Source organism: Carettochelys insculpta, chromosome 3, assembly GCF_033958435.1.
Source record: "Carettochelys insculpta isolate YL-2023 chromosome 3, ASM3395843v1, whole genome shotgun sequence".
NCBI lineage: Eukaryota > Metazoa > Chordata > Testudines > Carettochelyidae > Carettochelys > Carettochelys insculpta.
In genome coordinates this window covers 58160928-58176024 of record NC_134139.1, presented here as the reverse complement: position 1 = coordinate 58176024, position 15097 = coordinate 58160928, and the positions used below count along the sequence as shown (strand labels likewise).

Genomic DNA, 15097 nt, shown 5'->3' with positions numbered 1-15097 from the left:
ATAGCTACTCTTTAGTGCTATAACTGCACTTTAAATTATTATTTCATTTAATGCCCATTTTAATGTAAGAATTTTTAAAAACTGGAGTCTTTCTAGGAAGGAATCTATTCTGGTAGGCCTGCAGTAACAGTGTTTCTGAACGGGGAAAATCGTACAAGCAGTGAAAAGGAATCTTTTCTGACTGCTTCTCTCTCTCTCCTCTTCAAGACTCTGGGTATGTCTGAATAAGTAGACTAGTTCATTTTCTAAAACCTGCAGACAGTGTTGTTCCTTGATAAATGCAAATCAGTAACTTGCACATATGGATTTTTACATACTACACGTTGAATTTTTATACATAGAGGGACAGATCTTTTATTGAAGTTGATTGAACTACAACTTTTTACATTAGTTGAAGATATGGCCCAAATTTATGGTCTGTGGTTGATTTTCTTGATAGTCAGGCATAAATAATAAAACCTGAGTAGTAGAACTTATGCTTCATCTTTTTCTGGTTCAGGAGAGGTGTTTGACTACTTAGTTGCGCATGGAAGAATGAAAGAAAAAGAAGCACGTGCAAAATTTAGGCAGGTATGAAATAGTTTCTGTTTACAATATTTTAAGTGATCTTGAACTCAAATATTAGCACAGCTTTTTAAAAAGTTTGTAATTATAGTTGTTTATTGAAGCTAGAATGGAAAAATCCTTCGACGGGGGGAAAAAATACCTGAGCATAATTTAAAAATAGTAACAGGCTGTTTAAGCTCTTTTTAATAGTTATTCTTGAGAAACAAAATTTCTTCCACTATGACTCACTTCAGATTTTGTTAACTCTTTGAATACCCTGAAATAAACCAAATTTCTTCAAGGAAGTTCTGATATGGATCTGTAAACATTTTTAAGGGTTTACTTTTCAGCATTCTAACATCCTCACTTCTCTTCTGAGTACTTTACACATGATTACTTCCCAGAGGTGTAGGGGAGGGCTTTACTTGTGTACTTACTACATCTCAATAAACAAATTTATAAAACTTGTGGTTTCATGTTTTCAAAATTAAACTGCCAAATAACCATATAAAGAAACTAAATACCAAATTAACTAATTTGCTGAAGTTTCCTCGTACCAATCCATCATAGCTTCCATAATGGCGAAGATTAAACTTTAGTTAAGTTTTAGCTTATTTTTGTCACATGTTCAGAATGTCCTCTAAAATTTTCCATTTGAGCTGAAACTACCTGCTTTCTCTCTTCTTGGATGTGATGTTTTTGGGAAACCTGAGCAAAGTCCATTCAGTCATTTGAGTAACAGGACAGTGTAGGAGGAGAATGATGTAATTAAGATTTCTATCTGTGATATATATGTCAAACAGCATTTGCTAGTACTGTATTGAATAAAGTAATTTAACTAGAATGATGCCACACTCAGTTGACTAAATTTAAGTGATTATCCTTATATATGTTGAAAATTTCTGGTTCTGTGAAAACTGCTCTCTGTAACAAAATCTTTTGCCCTGAAATTTTGGATGCTTAACTCTAGAATAAATATTAAAATCCCTTTTACTGTTTGTGGAGTGTGTTAAAGGGTTAATATCAACAAATTTAGTTGTGTATAATGTAGTAGCTGAATAGTATAGAAAATAAAAGTGATGGTATATCATTCGCTAAAATGAAAACATAGCAGTAAAGTTTGTAAATGTGTATTTCTTCTTTAAGTGATTGTCCTACTGTTCCATTTTAGAATATGTGCATCCAGCACTAGAGGTTTGGAGTTTTTAAAGCTGTGTGCTTGTTGGCTTGTGCTTGCAGTCCAAAGCCCTTGTGCAGTCTTCTGGCTGTGGGTATAAAAAGGCCAAGGAGGGACAGACATCTCAGTATCTCCTAATTGTAGCCTAGGCCGACAGTACATGCCTAGTGCTGTCTATTTCTTTGTGTGGGTGGGTATGTTTTGCATAGGATTAGTTAATAAATATTTTTCTTAGAGGTTGTATTTGGGTAACCATAGTCCTTAATTTTTGGTTGCCTTGCACTGGATTCACAATCTTCATGGCTAAGCCAAGATCTCTTCATGTTTCAAATACTGCCCTTTATGTGGTATTGCCATCCTGCTACCAAATGTTTATTTTGTGGAGGGGACAGGCATATATCTAGCCAGTGCTGTTCACTTTCAAAGGAATATGTAAGCTCAGAAAGATGAGGCTGACAATGTGCTTTTTCCATAAATGTTTGAGACCAACCTCAGATTTTGGCTCCCAGGATCTCGTCTACTAAAAAGAGCAGTTGGTGTTTCTGTGTATTTCTGATCTCTGGCACAAACATCCAAAAGCATATCAGTTACTGTAGGGATTTTTGCACTCCCTAAACGTAAAAATACTAAATTCTCCACCAACGCATACTAAGAGGCAAATTTAAGTGTAAGATATTAAAAAACCTTTATTATATATGGATTCAAATTCTTACAGAAAATGTTTCTATTTCAGATTGTGTCTGCTGTGCAATACTGTCATCAAAAGTGCATTGTTCATCGTGATCTGAAGGTATGTTGCTGCTTTATTTTTTACTTAACTAATTGACAGTATTAAAGTAGCTTCACGTATTTCTTTTTCCTTTGCTTGTAGCATGAGTGCTCAGCACATAAATGAATTAGCTTCACAACACCACTCATAGGTGGGAAGTACAATTCTCTTTTTTTTCATACTTGGGGGATCGCACTATAAAGATATTAAGTGGGTTGCCCAGCCCTATAAAGAAGCCTGTAATAGAGACAGGAGAAGAACCCATGTCTCTGGCATTACTGTCTAGTGTCTTCACTAGACTAGAGCAACCCGTCAACAGAAGTTTCTGTTGGAAGAGATCTTCCAACAAAACATCCATCGACAGACTGCAGCCAGACAGCAAAGTGGATTGAAAAAGTGATCCACTCTGTCAACAGTAACTGCCCAGCTGCTCTCTGGACAGACTGGCCCCAGAACGCCGTCAGACAGGGTCACATGCCTGGCAATGTCGCCAGCCCTGGCAAAATGCGCCCTTAAAGCCCACGCGCACCAACACCCATTTCTTGACCATGCTGAGACTTGCCTACTTCCATGAGGGACGGCACAGCTGCTACAGCAGGGTTTGGTCACTTGCTGAGAGAGACAGTGCTTTGTAGCCAACTGTGGTACAAGAGCAGCCCCTGGGCTTGCACTGACCCCACCCAGAAGTGCTTCAGCACCTGCTGCACATCCTCATGGCCATACTTATGGCCCTCCTCCTCCTCCTCTGGGAAGGTGAGCCTTTCACCATTTTTGAGGAACATGCTGTTGGTGCCTCATTGTCCCACCTGCCCTCGCTCCTCACTCCCTTCTCAAGTGCACTGGTGGATCTGGAAGCACCACAGCAGTACCTACTGGTGGGACTGGCTGGTCATGGGACAGTGGGATGACCAGCAGTGGTTCGAGAACTTCTGCATGGGGAAGGACTCCTTCCTGGAGCTCTACACCTGGCTCGCCCTTGCCCTCGGGAGAAAAGACATCTGGCTGTCGCCTGCCATCCCTGTGGAAAAGCAGGTCTCCATCACTCTCTGGAAGCTCTCCACCCCCAACAGCTACCACCGGTGGGCAACCAGTTTGGCATGCATCGGGGCCCTCCTCATGGAGGTAATGCACTCTCGCGCTGTAGTCCTTGCATATATGGGGTGTATCTGTGTGTCGCCAAAGGGGGACCTTTGGGAAGTGGGGTAAGGTATGGGGGGAAGCCTTGTCCCTGGGGCACTGTGTCATCTCACCCTCACACAGCCCTGCTGCCTGGGGAGGGTGGTGCAGTCTCACATGGGGAGGATCCTGGAGTGGTTGGGGGGGGGCAGGGGACCCCCATTCTGGGCCCCAGGAGCTCCCTCTCTTAGTTGCTGACATGTGTCCGGTCCTCTCTTTTTGCAGGTTGTGATGGCCATCAACGTGCTCCTGCTGCAGAGGGTCATCCATCTTGGGGATGTGGGTGTGACTGAGTGTGCTGCCCTGGGGTTCCCAAACTGTTTTGGGGCTATCGACAGGGCCCAATTCCCAATCTGTGCCCTGGACCATAGTGCAGCCAAGTATATCAACTGAAGGGGATATTTCTCCAATGGTGCTTCAGGTTCTGGTTGACCACCGTGTACACTTGATCAACATTTGCATCAGGTGGTTGGCCTGGGCACATGACTTCCCTGTGTTCCACAACTCCAGCCTTTGCCAGAGGATGAAGGTGGGCACTTTCCTCCCCTGTTGGGAGCTGGCAGTCAGGGACATGCACATGCCTCTGTGCATTGTGGAGGACACGGCCTATCCCCTCCTGCCCTGGCTTAAGAAGCTGTACACCAGCCAGCTAGACCCAAGCCAGGAACTCTTTAATGCTCAACTCAGCTGGGCCCAGATGTAGGCCAAGTGTGCCGTTGGCTGCCTCAAGGCATGCTTCAAGTGCCTGTTCACCCATCTGGATGTTAGGGAGCACAACATCCCTCAAGTTGTGGCTGCATGTTGTACCTTCTACAACATAGTGAAGGAAAAGGGGGAGGCCTTCCTCCCAGGGTGTGGGGGCGGATGCTGGTGGTGTGTCTGAGCAGCCAGACACAGCTCTGATCCGCCAGGTACATCAGGACAGTCTGCAGATCCACGAGGCCCTGAGTGAGAGCTTCCCCACAGTCCCTAATGATCCTCCTGAGGGCACTCCTCAAGCCCTTAGCCCTCTGCCATCCCCACCACAAACCCTCCCTTCACCACTCACCCCTTCCCAACCCCTGCAAAATGAAGAGGAATGCGGGTGTGGTGAACAAATAACTGTATTTTACTGGGGGTGGGGAGGGAGGGAACCAGTGCAAAAGAAACTGTAATACAAAACTATTTACAACAAAGTGAAGTGCAATGAACTATTTACAGTGTGGGGTGGGGGCTTGGGACAGGGTTGGGGGAGCCTCAGCCCATGGAAGAGGTAGAGGGCTGTGACCCCGCAGGGGAGCAGGGACCTTGAGTGCTGGCCTTCTCTGAGACCTCTCCCTACCCACACATGTAGCTCCTAGTGCTGTCCTTGGGAGCAGGTGCTGACTTTTCACCTGCAGGCATGCCCTTGTGCTGGGAGCCGCACTCCTCAGTCTGCCTGGGATCAGGCTGGCATCTCTGCCCGGTGGTTGCCTGCTGGGTCTGGGTGGGACACACTATCTTGCACAGTGATCCATGTGCTGTGATTGCAATGCAAGGTTCAACCCAAGCTGGCCAGCAATGGCCGCAGAGCACCCCGTCTGCGACTGCCTCCCATGCCTTGGGGTTTGCGACACCCGGGGTACTTACTGGAGGGGCCCTCGCCTAGCTCTGAAGGTGCACTGGAGGTGGCCTGGCTGGTAGGTGCTGACTCCAGGGCGATGACCAGTGTGCTGCCACTTGCTTCTGACCCCATGTCCGGCTCCAGTGGGGGTTGGGTCCTGGGGTGCTGCTCCTCTCCTCCTCCTTGGGCTCCGGCTGCATGCGGAGCGTTGGTGGGGAGGGCTCCAGCACCGTATTGACAAGGGAGGTCAGTGGGGAAGTGTTGTCTGGCCCCAGGAGCTGGTGCAGCTCCCGGAAATAAGGGCAAGTAGTGGTTCCTGCTCCAAGTCGCTGGCTGCTATTGTGGGCCCAAGTGTAGTTCTACTGGAGCTCTTTCACCTTGACCTGCACCCGCTTCATGGTGTGGGCAGGGTGGGCCTGTGCCATCAGGGTAGTGGCCAGCTGGGTGGAGGCATTGTGTTGCTTTGCCTTGGGATCGAGGAGGGTCTTTTCATTGCCCCACAGGTCTAGGAGGGCCTTGACCGCTGTCCTGGTCTGGGATGGGGCCCGTCTCTTGGTGCCCTGGGGTGGCTCCTTTGACCCCTCGATCTGCTCCCTCAAGGGCCTAGGGAGGATCTCAGGGAGGGAGTGGCTGCAAGGGTGTGGGACACAGCTGTGCATTGCTATGCTGTTTTCATGCTCTCAGCTTTCTGCCACAGGGTTTCCCGGCTTCCCTGCAGCTTTCAGGATGGCCAGAAACAGGGATGATACGGTTTGATTGCTGTGGACAGAGCTTCCCCCAGGGCACCTGCACTGCACCCTGGAGGTCTTTTCTGTTGACAAAGCGCCCCCCAGAATGTCCAGACTGGCTTTTTGTTGCCAGATCTGTCAACAGGCGTTCTTCCTCGTGGGGAGCAGGATAATGCTGTTGACAGAAGTGCCACACTCTGTCCATTCACTGTTGACAGACCCCCTTGGGAATATGGATGCTCTGCTGTCAACAAAACCCTCTGGTGTAGATGTAGTCCTATGATTAATGGTATGACTCCGTCACGGAAAACTTTGTAGGACCTCTGTGAGTTCTGGACCATGGCTATAGCAGCTTCAGGGCAGTAGAGGCTGTAACAGCTGCAAACCCCAGTAGCGCTTTGCTTGTTATCCCCCTCCTCCCAGCCCAGGTATTTTTAATAGAAGTCAGGGATAGCTTGCCAGCTTCCACAAATGTTTGTTTTTTGCCTGCTGTCTGTCCCTGACTTCTACTAAAAAATATCCTTGACAGAATTGTAACCTAAGAAATGATATACTAATAACAGCAAATTGAAAATGAAAAAGCTCCTTTTGATGCATGTTTATTATACTCTCAAATACTTCCAGCTATCGTGGTTTAAGGATTAAGAAAATTCATAGTAAAATGGTTAAACTAATCATGCCTTTTAACATGTGAGAGAAATCTGGGGGTTTTATCTCTTTTCTCTGGGGATTTTAATGCATATTAATCATGTCTTCTAAAATTTGTGAGAAATCTTGGGGGAGGGGTCTGTTTTTCTTGCACGCTACAAGTATTTGTGGTTCAGAGTTGGAATGCTGATGTATATGAGTGCTTTAGTTCACTGTGCAGGTTTTATTGATCTTTGCAAATAGTTATTTCTGTGCCTGTTGCAGGGAACTTGTTTCTTTCAGGATCTACCCAGGATAGCATCCTGCCTGTTGTGGTGGAGCCAAAATTGCCTGGGTTTCAGAATGCCCCTCCAGGGAAACAGTAATCCCCCTTTATTTTGGTCACACCACATGTGTTTGGGGAAGGGCATGTTGCTGACAGGAGATTGATTTGTAAATCATTCTCAGTGGAGAATGTAGAAAGTTAGTGATGCATATCTAAAAATGTTCTTAATGGAAAAATCCATTGATCCCTCTTTAGACCCCAGGATCCCTGGGGCAAAAAATCCTGATCAGTTGTCATCAGCAAATGCTGTTGTGCTGTCATCTCTTCATCAGCCTGTTCCTTTGATGTGGATAGTCTCCCTTCTTAGCTGGTAATAACTCTAATGGCAGCGGGGCAGAGGAGCATTCTGATCTGAAAGTGATGAGATCTAGTTCTCCTAAACTGGAAGCAAGCTCGAAGGAACATAAATCTGCATTTGTCTGCAGGACCCATTGTGATCCATGGGGGATCCAGTCACTTCACCAGAAGCATGGGCAACACTGAAGCACACAGTATTGGCTTCTTCAGTACCAACCATTCTGGTATCAGTGTCAGTGATTTACCTCTACTTGGGACCTGGGTACCAGTACTGAGGAGTTTTATGGTACTGGCAGATCTGTTCTATCTGTACCAATTCATCACTGTTAGCTTCTACTAAGGTTTGCCTCCTCTGGTAGCAAGTATTTCACAGACTGATACTGACTAGTGATGAGGTGTGTCTAATACTAATGCCGCTTCTCCTCCATTACTTCTGGTGAAGTACTCCTTAGCTTCTGATGATAGCAAATAGCCGTCGTCTTCTCTAGGGTCATGGTTGATGATTTACACCTTTTGAAAGGGAATCCAAGGTTTACTGCTATTATTTTATTCCCTAAAGACTTAGGGATCCTAATTCCTGGTGTCCTCCATCATGGTCCCCCTGCTCCTTATCCTTACTAGCACCTTTAATACTTTGTGAGAAGGGACACATGGGCTTTTCAGTGAATGGAAAGCAGCATTTGCATCATGGCTAGATGTAACACTCTCATTTCTGCTGTCACAGAGTAGCACCCAAAACTATTCTGTAATCTTCCCTTATTGACGAAGGTCTGGATCCAAGACCGTGATGTGGAGCTTCAGACTGAGAACCTAAATGTACTGTCTGCAGATGAGATGGTTCTGCTGTAATCATTCTTAAACTGGTTGACTACAAATCCTTCCAAGAACTACCCAGCACAGACAAACACAATGAGGGTACTGGAAGAAGTAAACCAAGAAAGGTATCACAAGCTCTTGGACTTTCTGCACACCAGTGTGCCAAGTTAGCTAAAAAATGCTTTTAACTGAAGGACTTTTGGATCCTGCAAAACTCATCTCACAAACACCAGTCTTGAGAGTTTGTACAAGAAAATGTGCAGTGCATTGGTACCAGGTCTTGTCTTTTGGATTTGAGCTGCTTTACTCATAGTCTGTGATAGAATCCCTTGTGGTATCTGCAGTCTAGAAACAATGGAAACCATGGTCCTTTGAAAGTTATCCCCTGAAACAGGGAGCCCAGAAAATTACTTTGCAGATGCATAAAACTACTCTTCTGCAAGCTGGGAGATGAGGTTCTCCAGCGTCAGTTGCTCTTGGCAAAATGGATTTTTGACTTATGAAAACATTGTAGCGTTCACTGGCGAGATCCTGCAGGATTTCGGAGAGGATCTTAAACAACTGATTACTGACGGACAGCTTGTTTCACATACTTCCCTCCTAGCACAGCTCCATGATACGGGTGTGGCAGCTAGGCCTGTGGCAACTTCAACTGATGTGAGGCAGTCATCCTAGCTACAAGCATATGGCTTTCTTAGGGAGGTGCAGGTTACCAGAAGAGACTTGCCTTTGGAACGGTGTGAATTGAATACCAAGGCAGATGAGGCCTTAATCCTTGAAAATATTTTCATGCAACCCTAAGATCTTCGGGAATTTATGTTTGCAGCATAACTTTGATAACGTTCCATACAGAAATGGCTACAGAAAATGTTCACCTTAGGAGAAAACCTGAAAGCAATCTTGAATCATCTGGGAAAGACTTAACGGTCAAGAAATATTTGTCAATTGGGACCAACAGCCTACATATCCATTTGCGATATCAAATGAATAATATCAAAACTTGCTGCTTGAGAAGAGGTCATCATCAAGGGTCTCTAACCCTCTGATGTCTCTGTCTCCCCTTGTCCTCTGGTACTCATTCACGATCACTGCATTTTAAAATCTAGAATTTCACAGTTTCAGATATTTAAATTTCATTGTGGTGTCACAAAGCATGAATATGTGTTTTCAAATATAAGCATGGGCTTAAAGTAAGCATTTCTCAAACTGCGGAAGGACATAAGGCTACTGTGTGGGGGTCGATTGTGGTATTGACAGTCTTGCTTCTGAGCTGCTTTCAGAGCTAGGCAGAGAGAGTGGCAGCTGCTGGCAAGGCTCCCAGCTCTGATGGCAGTGCTGCTGCCAGCAGCACAGAACTGAGAGTGGCAAGATGTTGTATTGGCATTCTCATTTCTGCACTGCTGCCAGTGGCAGTGATGCTTTCAGAGCTGGAGTGCCAGAGAGCAGTGGCTGCTAGATGGGCATCTAATTCTGAAGGCAGTGCAGAAATAAGGGCAGTAATACACAGCGCCCCCTAATAGCCAGATTTTGCAAGAAAAAACAGATTTCTTGGTTTGTGGTTTATTTTCATGACTGTGAATTTGGTAGGTCCCTAAGTATGAGAAAATCTGGTGATAATGCTGTGTTAAAGGATGATTTTTAGGCAACTCTCTTTCTTGTGAAAAGACAAACAAAAGCCTAAAAGAGAATTAGCTGTAAAGGATTAACCAATAAAGAGAGAGTTCATTGTAACTTCAGAATATTTCCTTTTTAAAATATAATAATTGTATCCTGAGATGCACCAGCTCACAGACCAAAGGCTGAGCTTTTATAGCTAAGGATATGCTGGGTACAGTTAACAGCAAGCATCCTCAAGTTACAATGAAATAATTTAAGTAGTCCAGGTTTGAGTACAGAAATGGTTTGAACTGTTTTCAATTATGATTTTTGATAAATTAAAATAGAACCAAGAATTTCTTCTCTCCTTGTGTATTCCCTTCCCTCATTTTCTCTTTTCTCCAATCTTTCTAATTACTTCTACAAGTTAGCAAGGGTTCTTGTCTCCAGAATAGCTCAGTAATCTTTTTAAATAGTTTCCAAACAGAATTAGAAAGGGAGGTCAGGGATTCTCCCAAGTGACCGGTATAAAAGGCAAATTGACACTGACTGCATACCAAGAGACTTGCTGGAGTGTAGTTGGAAGGAGTCATGAGGAAGCCAAATCTGGCTTCCTTTTGACTGTAAAAGAACTCCGTGGGTTTCAGTGCAAGTGATATTGAGGTCATGAAGAACAGTTCAAGTGATGGGATTAACAAAACAAGCCAACAATTAGTTTACTTTTTAGCAGCCTGTTAGCTGTATTTTCTTGTTTTCTGTGTAATCTGTTTTTCTATACACTATCTAATATTCCATTGTGTGAACACACATGGCACATTAGCGAAACGTGTTTCTGAGATTTGCCCTGCTGCTGCTGAATAATGATGGGGGAGGGGAAGCTTAAGGAAAGAATGGTGAAATAAAATACAGAAAGTACCACAAAATAGCTATTGTTTAAGTAGACACTTCTGTATTAAAATTCTAAATGAGGGTGGGAAAAACCCTGAACATTTTTTCTCAATTTAAGATGGATTTTTATTTAAAATAAATTTAAATTTTCTTTTTAAAAACAAACCTGCTTAAAAATTAAAGTGCAAATCTTTATTGAGGCCTAAGCTTACTATAATTAAGTTTAAGTAATTACACAGTACATATTTGTTGCTGAAATTTTTAAACAAATTTGAACCACTGACCTGGTGAAAGTCACTATCTAGACACTGGTAACAGTTAGTTGAAGTGCAGGATCAGCTTTTCGCAGCAGTAGGACTTTTTTGTGTGGGGAAGAGCGTACTTTCTTCAATTGAGTTTATTCTGCTAATGTAGTTCAAAGACCAGCTCTAAGGAGAGTTGGAAAAACAAGGAAACTGGGTTTTTTTTCCTTCCAATTTCTAAATAAAAGTGAGATGTGAGAAGATGAGTTCAACTAGTTCTAAATATCTTGAGGGGCCCAGTGACCAGAAACAACCAGTTCCATTTAATAACTAAAGATACCTCCTTTTGTCTAATCAGTAAATGTTGCATGCAAAACTTGTTTTGATCAGCCATTCTTCTCATATATACAGCATATTTAAGATAGTTCTATTTAAGTGATAAAACAGTTCTATAAAATTGTTTTGTACAGTTAAATTCCAATTTTTATCCAAATGCACCTTGACTTGCATCAAAAGTAAAAAAAAAAAAAGAAAAATTCACTCTTTTCTAATGTAAAGTATGTAAAAATTAAGAGTGTCTCAAGCTGTATAACTGCTTAAATAAATTCATGCAGATGTAGTGTATCTTCTTAATTAGAAAAGTGTACCACATATAAGCTATGTTTAATTTAAATCAACATGCTTTAGTAACCAATGATAATCAACCCCTTGTCTTCACACAGATACCTTGACACAGGGCAACATGCATAGAACTCAATTTATATCCTTTCAGAATAAATTGGTTAAGTCTTCTAGGCCAAAGCTTTCTGCTTAAAAGAACCAGGTTGCTTTTGAATCCACAATCAGCTAGTTTTAACTGCTGTCTAACTTTATACACTGTAAATTATTGTCCAAAGAAGGAAGCCTTTGAATTATGTTGATATGCATCTCAGAACTGGCCTCCAAATATTTTAAATGACTATTCTCAGTAGTGTGTTCACAAGGTTTGCATCCTTTGGTCTTGAATTACAATCACAATGCATATTTTGGAAAATATGACTTTTCTTATGAACAAATGGCGAACACATATTTGTTGATCTTTATTTTTCTTGTATAAATTGTTCATTTTTCCCCCATGCTTTTCTTGTAGGCAGAGAACCTTCTACTCGATGCAGACATGAACATTAAAATTGCAGATTTTGGTTTTAGTAATGAATTTACAATTGGCAACAAACTAGACACGTTTTGTGGAAGCCCACCCTATGCTGCTCCTGAACTTTTTCAAGGAAAAAAATATGATGGCCCAGAAGTCGATGTGTGGAGTCTTGGAGTTATTCTTTACACACTAGTCAGTGGCTCATTGCCATTTGATGGTCAGAATTTAAAGGTACAGATGAAATTTGAAATCTCAATTTGAATTTGCAAACTTTTCAGTGTCAAGAATATAGTTTCTTCTCTTTATTTTCTTCCTAGGAACTGAGGGAGAGAGTATTACGGGGGAAGTACCGTATTCCATTCTATATGTCCACAGACTGTGAAAATCTACTAAAAAAACTATTGGTACTGAATCCAATAAAACGAGGGAGCTTGGAAGTAAGTAATTTCTTTCTGAAATTATCTTGAGAGCAAGAATGAATTACTTATTTCAGTAACCAGATAGGGCATTATTTTTGGATGTGAAATCCCACTTTACTTATGTTTGAAGCCTGCGGTTTCTAGTAGTGTGAGAAAGCAGTGCAATTTGAATATGAGGCCATAAGCAATGGACTCTTTTTCCCTTACTAAACTTTGGCTGATCAAAGGACTGTCACTTTCAGACCATTAGGAAGTGCAGACTGCTTCCATTTGAACTGGTGCAAATGATCCAACAGTGTGGTAGTTGAAACAATGTGGGGGAAAAAAAATAGAACAGGTTTATAGTTGCTTGTTTGGAGTAACTTTTTTGGCTGGGTCAGGGCGGGGCGTGGAAGTTTGAAGCAATGTCTGAGAGTTCTTGCCATAACTTAAAATTGCCAGCCTACTGCCTGGAATGTGGAGGCAAATTTAATAGTTCTGTCTGTAATGGGAAGTGAGTTTTCATTTGCTTGGTATCATAAATACAAATATTGAAACCCACTACAATGGTAAACTCAGTGGTTGTTAGCTAGTTTTGCTTACTCTTGTTTGCTCTCCAAACTTCCTAGGCATTAATAATGTATCCCTTGGTAACCAAGAAAGTGTATTACTCGTTCTGGCCTGTCCTAAAGCTAAAAATCATCTGTTTTATGAGAATTCATATTGAATGGAGTCATGCTATTTTCTCTGCAGAAGTATATGGGAGATATATTGTGGGAAGGGTAGAAATCTGGTTCCTAGTAGTTTGGGTTTCCTAGGATGTTTCAGAATATACAACGTATTCACATAGTTGAATTTAAAATGCTCATTCCTGTGACAGCATATGTTTGCTGATTGGCTCATGATTCCTATTCTACCAAATAGCCAAATATTTATTTGTTTATAGATTCAGAACACACAGCTAAGTGCCCTTTTGTATTGCTTTTGGGGGTCTGTGGCAGAGGAAGATTTATTATGTGATAGTATCCATTCAGTAGTCACAATAAAAAGTACAAAGGATGATAAAATGTTTTAAGTTTAGTGTGCATTAGCCACCAGTGACCTTTATTTCATCTTCATAGGTTGGCTTTCATGGCAGAGGCTGGTGTTCCAGAGAATTAAGCACATTTAATTATTTTTCTTTCTAGTGTAGTGATTTGCACTTCTGGTATACCTAACTAGAACATGTACTCACAGCGAGCTGTGCTCATATACTATCTTTTCTTTCCAGCCGGGCTTACTTTATTTGTCACAAAGTGTTTTTCACCTTAGAATAGCTGCTCTGTGCAACAGTTGATGGAAGGGGGAAGGGAAGTGGTGTCTTTTGCTTGGTTGACTGCAATGAATTACATTATATTCCTCCCTAGAGAAAACACTGATAAGAGCTTCGTCACCGCAAGAATCCAAAAGACTGACTGCAGTATCATTGGCTTCTTCTAATTTTCTGTTAAAAAGGCTCTGCTTGTAGAGAGACTCAGGTCCAATTCTTGACAATAAAGATTCTTGGAATCCTAGAGACGTAACTTGTCCCCTCAATATTTATAAGTATGACAATCAACTACTTCTGTTGTCTGAACCCCATTCTTGTCCCTTTAGAGTAGTATTCATTGCAGCCACACAGGAGCCTGCTTTTCAAGGGTAGAAAATGGGTTGCTGCCAAGTATCTTTAAAAAGAGAGTGAATAAACAGTCTGAGGTACTCTTGAAATGAAATACTGGGCAAGAGTCCATCCTTTAATTTGAAGAAGAGAGCCACCACAAAAATACATTTTATTAATGAGATATCAAGTATTGTTTGTGGTGAAAATTTTAGGCAATGTGGCTTGGAAAGAAATTGTTTATGTATCTGTCTGAGAGCTGCTTCTAGTCCTCTTCAGCATGTGAGCCTAGAAGGACAAAATCGACCTTAAATTTGCATTTCCATCAGAAAATATTGTGCTTGTGTCTGTAGCAATTAATATATGTGGTGATCGGAGCTGAAAACATTTAAAAATACTATTCTCTTTTTAGTTGACAGCATTTTGCATAGGCAGCTTTACACTTTTGTTCATACTCATTTGTTATTTCTGAGCCGTGCACTCTCGTGACTTTCTCGTGCTGCTCCAGGGCATGATTTCTTCTCCCCCCCCACCCCCCAAAAAACATCCAAGAGGGTATTCACTAGACACAGTGGCAGCAAAATTGGAATTGGAAAACAGCACCTTAAACAGTAAGCTTAGCCTTTGTGCTTGTGTTTATATAAATTTTATAAACCTGGTTTGTGTAGGTCTTTCCCATACTAACAGAGAAACATATTTTAAAAAGAGGGAAGTGTTGTTTTACAATCACAGATATTTTTGACTTTGCTGTTTAGGGGCAGGTCCAATTCCAGAAACTCCTTTGAACTTTTTTTAAATTGACAAGGTTACAAGGTCTAAAAGAAATGAGGTAGAAAAATTACAATGATGGAGATCTACAGTTATGAAGAATTTTAAAAAGTGAATCTTTTGAGACTAATAAAGTCAGTCTTCCATAGTATGCCAGACAAAATTGCATTGCATAGCATCTGGTCAGTTGAAATACAGTTTGGGTTGATAGACAGATTTTAAAATATCCTGTATCAAGGTTATTTCTGTACAGTTAAGTGACCAAAAGCCAGTCTGAACTCCCTAGTAATACAATATTGATCCTTCTGAGGTTGGATCATTTCCATGTACTCTAAAAGTGCTTTCCTGCAAGTGAGCTCTTTTGGATATT

At 42.1% G+C, this 15097-nt stretch overlaps 1 protein-coding gene across 5 annotated transcripts in view; it reads left to right on the top strand.

Annotated features, from left to right (window-relative positions):
- Positions 1-15097, top strand: part of MARK1 (microtubule affinity regulating kinase 1) — a 109021-nt gene that overhangs the window by 72030 nt on the left and 21894 nt on the right. For all 5 annotated transcript variants that reach the window (XM_074989935.1, XM_074989933.1, XM_074989934.1 and 2 more), the window contains exons 6-9: positions 500-570; positions 2457-2513; positions 11920-12156; positions 12243-12362. In XM_074989935.1, coding sequence (XP_074846036.1) covers positions 500-570; positions 2457-2513; positions 11920-12156; positions 12243-12362 — 485 coding nt within the window. The remainder of the gene's footprint in view (positions 1-499; positions 571-2456; positions 2514-11919; positions 12157-12242; positions 12363-15097) is intronic.